The sequence below is a fragment of the Lynx canadensis genome, chromosome D2 (assembly GCF_007474595.2).
Source record: "Lynx canadensis isolate LIC74 chromosome D2, mLynCan4.pri.v2, whole genome shotgun sequence".
Classification (NCBI taxonomy): Eukaryota; Metazoa; Chordata; class Mammalia; order Carnivora; family Felidae; genus Lynx; species Lynx canadensis.
In genome coordinates, this window is record NC_044313.2 from 54,720,560 (window position 1) to 54,732,650 (window position 12,091).

The 12,091-nt window shown below is 40.3% G+C and overlaps 1 protein-coding gene and 1 non-coding gene across 6 annotated transcripts in view; one reads left to right on the forward strand and one right to left on the reverse strand.

The window, feature by feature from the left end:
- Positions 1–12,091, forward strand: part of ASCC1 (activating signal cointegrator 1 complex subunit 1) — a 108,570-nt gene that overhangs the window by 69,054 nt on the left and 27,425 nt on the right. For all 5 annotated transcript variants that reach the window (XR_003972858.1, XM_032595289.1, XM_030334680.1 and 2 more), the window contains exon 8: positions 8,297–8,421. Coding sequence is in view for 4 of the 5 variants with exons in the window: in XM_032595289.1 (XP_032451180.1) it covers positions 8,297–8,421 (125 nt within the window). In the remaining variant the exon portion in view is untranslated. The remainder of the gene's footprint in view (positions 1–8,296; positions 8,422–12,091) is intronic.
- LOC115527818 lies at positions 8,570–8,676 on the reverse strand. Its single transcript, XR_003973055.1, has one exon. It is a non-coding gene; the product is annotated as a U6 spliceosomal RNA (small nuclear RNA).

Below are 12,091 nucleotides of genomic sequence, written 5' to 3' on the forward strand. Positions count from 1 at the left end.
TTTTGCCTTTAGCTTATCTGATTTTCCTTTTCAATAATGTGGCTATAACAGGCAAGTGTTCTACCTGTCCACCTTTACTTGGTCAGGTTAAGGTCAGCAGTAATTAGTGTGTATTTGTAAGTGGTAGAATTATAATTTGACCTGGCTCTGACTGTGAAGCTCGTGTTCATGCTGGGGCAGAAAAGGGGATTAAGAACAATTGGAGACAGGGGTGCCTGGGTGGCTCGGTTAGGTTAAGCACCCAACTTCAGCTCAGGTCATGATCTCGCGGTTCATGAGTTTGAGCCCCACGTCGGGCTCCGTGCTTATAGCTCAGAGCCTGGACCCTCCTTCAGATTCTGTGTCTCCTTCTCTCTCTCTGCCCCTCCCCCACTCTTATTCTGTCTCTCAAAAATAAATGAAAAATTAAAAAAAGAAGACAGAGGTCTTGGACACAGACTGCTCTTTTGAGAAGTTTGGTGAAAAGAAGATGAGACAAGTGTATGTTTGTGTGCAGTTAAGAGTTAAAATCCACAGCTGTGCAGCCTGGCATATCTTTTGGCTTGCCATCTTCCTTTCACAGCCAAGCTTCTTCTCTTTACATTGTTTTCTCTTATGAATGTAAAGGCTTACAGATGGGTAAAGTGAAAATTAACTGGCTCCCTTACCCCCTGCCCTGACCCTCCCACCCGGTAGATGGTACACAGGACAAATAATGCTGAGAGGCATCATGTACTATGCATATTGTTTTACACAGACAGGACCACATTACACACGTGGGTTGACAGTTCATTCTTCTCATAACACGTAACCTAGAAATTACTTTTATGTCAGTGCCTGTAGATCCCATGAAATAAAACTGCATTTGTCCTGAGGCATAACCTATATGCCATACGAGTTATTTGCTTAGAAATTTCCCATCAGAAATTCAAACCAAAACTATAATGAGATCTCACTTCACACCTGTCAAAATGGCTAAACTCAACAACACAAAAACAACAAGTGTTGGTGAGGATATGGAGAAAGGGGAACCCTCCTGCAGTGCTGGTGGGAATGCAAACTGGTGCAACCACTCTGGAAAACAGTGTGGAGGTTCCTCAAAAAGTTAAAAATAGAACTACCCTACAACCCAGAAATTGCATTGATAGGTATTTTCCCAAATAATACAAAAATACTAATTCAAAGGGATACATGTACCCTGATGTTTCAGCATCGTCAACAATAGCCAAATTTTGGAAACAGCCCAGGTATCCACTGATTGATGAATGGATAAAGATGTATGTGTGTACACGTACATACAGACATACACACAATGGAATAATATTCAGCTGCCAAAAAGAATGAAATCTTGCCATTTGCAGTGACATGGATGGAGCTAGAGAGTAAGTATTATGGTAAGTGAAATAAGTCAGAGGAAGACAAATACCGTATGATTCCACTCAGGTGGAATTTAAGAAACAAGACAAATGAACAAAGGGGGAAAATAGAGGCAAACCAAGAAACAGACTCTTACCTATGGAGAACAAAGTGATGGTTACCAGAGGGGAGTTGTGTGGTGGGGATGGGTAAAATAGGTGATGGGAAGTAAAACACATTTGCAGTGATGAGCACTGGGTGACGTATGGAAGCATTGAATCACTATATTTTACACCTGGAACTAATATTACGCTGTATGCTAACTAACTGGTGTTTAAATAAGAACCTTAAAAAAGAGAGAGAGAAAGAAAACATCTACCATCATTTCATCTCTCTCTCTCTTTTTTTTTTTTTTAACGTTTATTCATTTTTGAGAGAGGTAGGAAGACACAGAATCCGAAGCAGGCTCCAGGCTCCGAGCTGTCAGCACAGAGCCTGATATGGGGCTCTTACCCACAAACTGCGAGATGATGACCTGAGCCGAAGTCCGACGCTCAACTGACTGAGCCACCCAGGTGTCCCACATACCTTTTGAATTAATTAATATTCTTCAGTCTAGCATTCAAGATCTTCCAGTAGGAAACCAACTTAATATTTCAACTTGATCTTCCACTGTTTGCACTTACTTACCCCCAGCCCTAGCCAACTTCACTGCTTATTGATGATTCTTTGGGTCTTTGTTAGTGTTGTGTCTTGTGACTAAAACTTCTCTCATGTTACTCCTCATCTTTTTCCTTTTTGCTATCTTTTTTTTTCCTTTTCTTAAATAGACTATAAGATTCTTCATGGCAGGGAGTACTCTTATTCAGCACTGTATATCCAGTGACTTTTAAAATTCAGGTTCATAGATGTTTAGTGAATGTTATTCACCTAAGTCGTTCACTCATTCAGCAGATACACAAGATGAATTGAGTATAGTTAGCTTCTTGTCCTGAGCCCATCCTCCTAACAGCCTATTCTGTTCCCAAAGCAGCTATACTCTCTTCCACGTTTAAATTACCTGAAGCACCTTGTCTTGCTTGTGTCATTATCAGAGTCTTCTTTATAGTTACCTCAGTAGATTATAAGCTCCTTAATACAAAGGGCTGTTTGCTTAGTCTTCTTTTTAAGGTTGATTTATTTATTTATTTTGAAAAACAGTGAGAGAAAGAGAGGGGCAGAGAGAATCCCAAGCAGGCTCTGCACCATCAGCGCAGAGCCCCACACAGGGCCCAGACTCATTAACCATGAGATCATGACCTGGGCTGACATCTAGAGTTGGATGCTTAACCACCTGAGCCACCCAGGCGCCCCTCGTGTGGTTCTTCTTTTTCGTAGAGACCAGCATAATGCCTGTATGCAGTAATCTCTCAGGAAATACTAACTGTATGGGACTGAATTAAACTGGAAAAAAAATCCCAAACAAAAGCCTGGAATTTGTACTTTCTAGGAAGTCAGTGATCTTCCTGCAATACAAATACATATCTGTAAAGATGCCTCTGGAATGCTTGAGCTCTGGAGCGCTTACAGGCCTTTTAAACTAAGAGCTTAGATTTAAGGCATTAATAACTGGCTTCTGTTTTCAAATTCAAAGCACTGTCTAAATGATAAAGCTGCTTAAGAATAATACATCATTTTTCACATAGCAACCCTATATTATTTTTAATTCTGTTATGAGGAAGAAAGGCATAGAGCAGCTCTGTGACTCATTCATAGTCAACCAGGAAAGGATCAATGAAGAAAGAATCAGGAGGCTATACTTTTAGAAATATATGGACATATTGTCCAACGCGGTATGTATGACATCAACCTGAAATTTAGTGACTGTACCCAAGTACCCTTAAATTCTTCTAATAGAACTCCAGAATATTTGTCATCTGTGAATCGTGTGTGCGTGCAACAGCTCTTGACTGAGAACTGATTATGTGTCAATTAGGCATTAATTTAGGTTCCAGGGTGAAACAGGGGATAAGATAAAGAGCCAGCCTTTGTGGAATGCACAGTGAATTGATAACAGCAGAACCGACTTGGATTCTGGTCTCTGTCCTGACTGGGAGCAGCTCAGTCTGTCTGTGCTTTACTCCTCTTGCATAAAATGAGAGGTTAGACTAGAACTTTTTAAAGGACTTCAGTTCCTTCAAAGTCCTAATAAGTCTTGAATTGGACAGAAATCTTAATTTTCCAGAAAGACAGAGCTGGAAATTGGTTTCTTTCATTTAGTCTGTTTAATTTCCTTCCTCTAATATTTCTTGCTCCCTGTTTCTGTCTAGTTGAACTCCCTATTCACTTCTTTTTCTTTAATAGAGGGGAGAGAAAAGAAGGGCATCATTCTGCTGTGATTTGTAGTTGAGGTAGATTTTGAAGTCCTTGGTTATATTCAGACTTAAGTTATGTTGTAGCGTTCAGAAGTATTTCAAAACCTTATTGTTCTGTCATGGTGTTAGTTACTCAGAAACTTCAGACCCAAAATAATGTAGGTCTTTGCTTGGATATCCACATGCACAATTAATTGAATTGGCTAACTGTAAAATTAGAGTTCTGTGCAGCGTGAATAGATTTTTATTTTCCCTTTAGGAATGTGGGGACAAAGTTGTTTTCATCCTTTCCCCCTTTATAGCGCAGTCCTTAAGGCACGTACTCGGAAGCCACACGGCATGGATTCTGATTTGGGGTCTGCCACCAATTAGTTAATCTGATTTTGGTCAAGTTTTATAACTTGTCTGTGCCTCAGTTTCCTCATTGGTAAAATGGGGATAATAATTCATTGTGAGGATTCAATGTGTTAACAGATCTCAAGTGCTTAGAATAGTGCTTGATACTACCACTCTAGTTGACTTCTGTACCTCTGGTCTCTTCTCCTTCTAAAGTGTTTTCTACTCTGCTAGAGTCAGCTTTCAGAAATGGACATCTGACCACATCGTTCTCTTTTTTAAATTTTTTTTCAACGTTTATTTATTTTTGGGACAGAGAGAGACAGAGCATGAACGGGGGAGGGGCAGAGAGAGAGGGAGACACAGAATCGGAAACAGGCTCCAGGCTCTGAGCAGTCAGCACAGAGCCCGACGCGGGGCTCGAACTCACGGACCGCGAGATCGTGACCTGGCTGAAGTCGGACGCTTAACCGACTGCGCCACCCAGGCGCCCCTCGTTCTCTTTTTTAAATCTCCGTGGCTTCTGATGGTCCAACCACTACTTTATATCAAGCTCATCTCCACTGTTCTTTTTCCCTCATTCTCTGCTATAGCTATATTCAGTAATCAGTTTTCCAAATAAGGTGTGATCGTGCATGCCTTGGCATCTTTGCACATGCTGTTTCTTCTGCTTGAAGTGTCCTTCCTTCACTGGTTTTATCTGCAAATCTTCAGCGATACTTCAAGACCTCATTTATTTTATTTTTTACATTCACTTCTCACTTTTTAATCAGTCACATCCATCAGTTAACCAATCACAGCCAGTAGTTACTGAAAGCCAAGTATAATGGTGCACTGGAAGATACAAAACAAATACAACATGCTCTTGAGCATATAATCTAGTAGAGGAACAGGACAGACAGACTTGAAATAGCAAGGGACTGTCACTGAGAATGCTAAGGAAAGCACACGTAAGTGAAGCAGCATTTCAGAGAAGGGCAGAGTCATTGCTCACAGATACAGGGGAGTGGGGATGTTAGGGTGGTTAGAAAGGCTTCATGGAAGAGTGGGATTTAGTTGGGCCTGGAAGGATCTGCATAGGTGGAAACTGTAGCCCAGGGAACAGAAGGCACAGAGGTGGCAGTTGTCAAGCCGCTCAGTGGAGGAAGCCTGGTAAGAAAATGTGCATGTTGAGGAGTGCTGAGGTCATGGGGCAGCAGGGGGTCCCTAGGGTCTCCAGAGCCTGGAGCATCCTGAGCGACCGGTGTGTTGTGTAACGTTCTACCCCATGCCAGCCACACTGGATCCTGACGCAAAGGGAGGACTCGGCAGTACTGGCCCCAACTTCATTCAAAATTTTGAGACTCTGTTCATCATGGATTTTTTTTTCATTAATTTTGATTTTTAAAAATACTGCATTAAAACATGATTAATTGGGGCACCTGTGTTACTCAGTAGGTTAAGGATCCAACTCTTGATTTTAGCTCAGGTCATGGTCTCACAGTCATGAGATTAAGCCTCATGTTGGGCTTTGCACTGGGGCATGGAGCCTGCTTGGGATTCTCTCTCTCCCTCTCTCTCTCTGCCCCTCCCCCACTCACATGTTCACACTCTCTCTCCAAAATAAAATAAAATCTTTAAAAAAAAAAACCACATGGGTGCGCCTGGGTGGCTTGGTCAGTTAAGTGTCCAACTCTTGATTTCTGTTCAGGTCATCACCTCGTGGTTCTTGAGTTCGAGTCCCACATTGGGCTCTGCGCTGACAGCGTGGAGCCTGCTTGGGATTCTGTCTTTCTCCTTCTCTCTCTGCACCTCCCCCACTCTTGCACACGTGTGCTCACTCTCTCTCTCAAAATAAATAATAAATAATAAATAAATAAAATAAGGGGGGAAAGAGAAGAAGAGAAGAAGAGAAGAATAGAGAGAAGAGAGAAGAGAAGAGAGAAGAGAGAAGGAGAGAGGAGAGGGGAGAGAGAAGGAGGAGAGAGAAGGAGGAGAGAGAAGAGAGAGAAGATGAGAAGGGAGGAAGAGAGGGGAGAGGAGAGGAGAAGAAAGAGAAGAAGAGGGGAAAAGAAGAAAGAAGAAGGGAGAGGAGGAAGAATAAGAGAGAGAGAGGGAAGAGAGGAGAAGAGAAGAGAAGAGAAGAAGAGAAGAGGAGGATGAGAGGAGAGGAGAGAGAGAGAGAGAAGAGAAGAGAAGAGAATAATATAAGAGAAGAAGAGAAGAGTATAATATTATATATAACATATAATATTATATATTAATATATAATATAACATATAATATTAATATAATATATAATATAATATAATAATATAATATATTATAATTATATATATTAATAATAATAATAAATTAATAAAAAATAAACTGTATGATTTATTTAGGTTACTGCATTTTTTGGCACCCTCTTAAATTTTGTGCCCAAAGTAATTTCCTCACTTGCTTCACCCTAGTGCCAGCCCTGTGTTCTAGTTCTGAAGTTTGGTGGAGGGGACATGAGTATTTATGATTATAATTTATTATTATTATTATTATTATTATAAATAATAATGTTAACTATGGCTTACTCATTTACAAATATTTTTTGGTTCATGGATAGTATTTCATTTAAAAAAAACCCACAAGATAAAGAACTTAGAATTTTAAGAAGATTCATTCGGAACTTTGGAACCTGCAAACCATGAAAGGGAAGATAATTGTTTGTGTTCCCGAGTCAGTTTCTGGGGGACGTAGCTTCCTCTTGCTGCAATGTATGCCATGCAAGCAAAAAGAGTTGTTTTGCCCACGTCTAAACGAGTGAAAGGTCACTGGAGGGTAGGGGTACTAGAGGCTGCTGTCCACTTGGAGACAGACCTCAAGCAACTGAGTTGCTGTAGCCAGAGTATTCTGCCTGAGGCAAGATGGGCCACAAAATGGGCCACACAGGTGGGTTTGGCCCATATCTCACATAAAGCAAACCTGTCTAGCTCTGCTCACTGGCCACAGTGCTTACACTGTGGGCCATTACACTTGGGCATGGCCCAAGAAGCAATGGAAGATTCCCAAACTCTCTAAGTTTCTCAGGGCTACTTGTATCCAGGAAAAGAGGTGATGTTTGACCCAAAAGACTCTTACCAGCACATCTAAAAATGTGAAATACAAAAAATGTGAAGTCTATTGTTCATTAGTACGCTAGTGACTAATGGGAGATTATTTGGGGCCAGGGATGTCAGGATCAGCACTAATCTCAGAGGTGGCTAAGGAAGGGTTGAAGGTGCAGGCTGCTCCCTGCACTTGCCACCAGGTGCACTGCTCTGTCATTTGATATGGACTCGGCACATATCCAGTGACAGCTGCCTCAGTCTCAGAGTGGACATTTTGGCACATGATGTAGAAACCACAGGCTGCATTTTACCATCAGATGAGTGGGTGGTCACAGAAGATGGCTGCTTCCTGAGGCCTGCTCACCACACACTTGCTGGGATGCTGACCCCTCTTGTCGGCACAACCAGCAAAGCTGTTCTTCAGAACTGAAGGAGAGAGAAAAGAGTTTTCCAGACGGACAAAAGCCGAAGAGTTCATCACCACTAGAATAGCCTTACAAGAAGTGTTAAAGGAAGTTCTTCAAGCTGTTGAGCAAAACACCTGCATAGAATGAAAACTTCTGTGCAAGCATTGTTTCTGGTGGAGGTGCTAGAGTGAATGGCCGTTGCCGAGATAGAACACAACCACTGCAGAACCCTTACTGCTTAGAGCTACCTGGAGTCCACATGAGGAATGGTCACGCAGCCCATGGATTTTCCTATAGTTGTCTTTATGGGTACTATGCTTCAGCCTCAGTGAAACATTGAGATCGTGTCCAAGGCTACGGGGATCTTCACAGTGCGTGCTCTTTCCCAGTGAGCAAATGTCTTAAGACCTCCTTTGATCCTGGCAGAAACATATTGCCCACCTGGTAGCTTTAGGTTCTGTGACGGGATGAAGCAATAAGGCGCTTCCTTTTAGGCATGTCTCTGTTGAGCCTGGCTTCTTGAGCCCTGTCCCAAGATGCTAAGCTTCAAAGTCATGTTTAAACCTCCTGTGAAAACCTGGCCCTCCCTTAACGCTCACCATGATATATTACAGTTATTGGTTTCCATCTCCATCTGCTCCATAAGGCTGTGAGCACCACGTGCCTTTTCTCTCCCTCCTCTTATGCACGGTCTTGTACAGTGATTGGCCCAGAGCAGATACTCTGTAAATGTTCAATCAGTAATCAGGGATTTAGGACTTTACTAAGATTTTTATACTTCTGTCTTCAATTGCTCCAGGCTGCAAGAATTAGTCGATCGAGTGCTGGAACGTTTTCAGGCATCTGGACTAATAGTGAAAGAGTGGAATAGTGTGAAACTCCATGCTACAGTCATGAACACTCTATTCAGGAAGGACCCCAATGGTAAGTCCCACATAGAACTATAGCATAGTTTGTGATCAGTAAGGCCTTATGATATCCCTGGGGTTCAAACAAAACGGGCTATCAAAGAGCCTCTGGTATATCTTTTTTTGAACCTTTGAGTTGTTTTTTTCATTTTTTTGTTTTGTTGTTTTAATATGGAAACTTCACGAATCTGCGCATCACCCTTGTGCAGGGGCCGTGCTCATCTTCTCTGTGTCGTTCCAAGTTTAGTGTATGTGCTGCCGAAGCGAGCACAAACCTTTGACTTGTTTTGATGAGCACAGTGGAAGTGGGCAGAGACATATCTAGCATGGGACCATGACATTCTAGATCTTTGATTTCTGTTGCCCATAGCATTGCCAGATTTAGCAAATAGAAATACAGGATGCCCAGGTGAATTTAGGTAAACAGTGAATAATTATTTTAATATAAGTGTGTCCCAGAGGTGCCTGGGTGTCTCAGTTGGTTAAGTGTCCAACTCTTGAGTTTGGCTTGGGTCATGATCTTCGTGGGTTGAGCCCCACGTTGGGCTCCGTGCTGACTCTGCTTGGGATTCTCTCTCTGTCCCTCTGCCCCTTCAAATAAATGAGGGGACTTTAAAAAAATAAAAATAAATAAAAGTATAAGTGTGTCCCATGCAATATTTGGTGACTTTTTTTGAAAAGAAGAAAGAAGGAAGAAAGATTAGCTAGTAAAAGTAAAGGTTAGACCAGTGGTTCTCAAATAGGGGCAATTTTGCCCCCCTTGAGGACATTTGGGATTGTTGGAGACGTTTTTGGTTGTCACATTTAAGGAGTTGAGGGTGCTTTGCTACTGGCATCTAGTGAGTAGAGGCCAGGGATGCTGCTTAACTCCCTACAGTGTACAGGACAACCTACCTCAATAAAGAAGTATCTAGAAATGTCAGTATCACCACAGTTGAGGAACCTTGAATTAGAGTAATAATTTTTTCCACATGGATTCTGAGCCTTTATATAAAAATGCCTTGTTTTAACCCTTGATTTGGGACAGTAATCTACATTTAAAAAGGATTCTTCTTTTCTTCCCATTGCCTCTCCCCAGCAAGTGAAAGCTTTTCTAGCACATTCAGCATCTATCTGATCAGGAACCACAAATTCAAGTATTTGAAATGGGTTTTATTTCCTTTGCTTAGGACCCTGACCTTGGTTTTAGAAAGTCTAGGTTGGAAGAGGAGATCTCCATCAGGACTTGACCCCATAAACTATTTGTAGATTTATACTTTAGGAAGTTTGTGTGTCCCATTTTTTGTCAAAGTACAGTTGATCCTTGAACAACATGGTTTAAACTGTGTGGGTCTCACTTACACACGGAATTCTGTCTATAAATACAGTATATACTATAAATGTATTTCCTGTTCCTTATGATTTTCTTAATATTTTCTTTTTTCTTTATTATAAGAATACAGTATATAATACATATAATATACAAAATATGTATTAATTGGTTATATTATCAGTAAGGCTTTTAGTCACAATGGTAATTTAGTTTTAGGGGAGTCAAGAGTTACACATGAATTTTCAACAGCATGGGGGTTGTTGTCCCTTATCCCCATTGTTCAAGGTCATCTGTGCATCTTTTCTTTATCTCAGATATATACCAAAGATCCCAAGTGGAAGTCATTTAATATTAAGCCCATTTGGTTAGAGCCATTGTAGGACTAAGAGATATGTAGCTGGCTAATTTTCAGTTCTAGCGTTTTGTGATGTTAGATCCTATTTTATTTAAGGTTTTTCTAAATAAATCACTATTTTACCTTTGGGAACACTGAGATCAAAAATGGCTCAAATGACTCAGTCAAAGCCTATAGACTCTTATTTGGGTAGTTCATAGAATCCAAAGCTCTATGCTTGCTCTTGTTCTGATGGAATGCGTTTCTTTCATTTGGATAATAGTATTGCAGAAGAATATGTAGAATTTCAGGAAAAAAATTTCTGGAATACTTCATATTTATAAATGTATGTACCTTGTCCAGAGCAAACATTTAAAGGAGTTTTTAATATTTATTTTCTTCTGGATGGTCAGTTTTCAGTTTGGAAACACAGATCGTCTGATGTGATGTACATCTTAACATCACTATGTAAAAGACAGAATTTTAGAGCTCTAGAGTATACGATAGATTCGTTGGTTCAGAAGATACATTGTATCCAGCACCATCCAATAGTACTTCCTATGATGATAGAAATATTCTGTATCTATAATGTCCAGTATGGTAGCCACCATCCACATGTAGTTATTGAGCACTTGGAGGTGGCTAGTGAGACCGAGAAAGTCAACTTTTCATTTTAATTCCTTTTAATTAATTAAATTAATCACATATGGCTGGTGGCTACTGATTTGGACTGTGCAGGTACAGACGGTATTTTATGAGACATTTAATACCATCAGTAGTACGTTCTGCAAATGTCCTAGTCCTTAAATCTTTCTTTGGAGCTCTTACCATGCTCCATTATTAACTAACCTTTTGACATGTAAGAGTTGAATTATGCAGGAACCTGTATCTTCTAAATTGTGTGGATCCAGATTTATATTCAGTTAGCACCAGAGCTTCATGTAAGAAAATGTTCTGTGTTCACGGTATAGTTATCCTTTCTTACTTAGAGATAGTTTGAATATAACACTTTCATTGAGATAAATTCACATACTGTATGATTCACTCATTGAAAGCATATAAGCCAGTGATTTTTAGTATAGTCAGAGTTACGCAGCCTTTACCACGATCAATTTTAGAACACTTTTCATCACTCCAAAATGAAACCCCATTGGCGGTGTGACTCCTTAACCTTGCAGTCCTACACACCATCAGTCACTTTCTGTCCTATAAATTCGCCTTTTCTCTGGATATTTTGTATAAATAGAATCATGCAATATATGATCTTTTGTGACTGGCTTCTTTCACTTAGCATAATGCATACAGGATTCATCCATGTGATAACATGTATCATGCCTCATTCCCTTTTTATTGCCAAATAATCATCCACTATATGGATGTACCACATCTTGTTTATCCATTTCTCAGTTGACGGACGTTTATATTGTTTCTTCTTTTTGACTATTAGGATTAATGCCGCTGTGAACATTTTCATACAAGTTTTTGTGTGGGCGTATATTTTCGCTTCTTTTGGGTATATACTTAAGAGTGAAATTTCGGGTCATATGGTAAACCAGTGTTTAACTTTTTGAGGAGCTGCCAGACTGTTTTCCAAAGTGTCTGCACCATTTTACATTCCTACCAGCAGTGTCTGAAGGTTCCAGTTTCTCTCCTTCTTTGCTGACACTTGTTACTATCTATCTTTTTGATTATTGCTGTCATTTTTGATGTGAGGTGGTATCTCATTTTAGTTTTGATTTGCATTTCCCTGATGGCTAGTGCTACTTACAGATTTTGAACCTGTCATTGATCTTTGATTAAGTGAATACTTTGTCGTTAGAAGTTACCAGTGTGTAATTCCAGTGGGCTAGCTAACTTATATTATGCACGTGGAGTTAGCGCTCTGGACATATTTTACCAGTTCTGACTTGGTATTTTCCATAGCTGTATACAATAAAAGAGCATATTCAAAAGTGGCAATACAAATACTTTTGAGTGTCTGTTTGTAGGCAGGAAAGGGTAGATATCTTAGAAAATATTCCGAGGGTTAAATAATTCTTA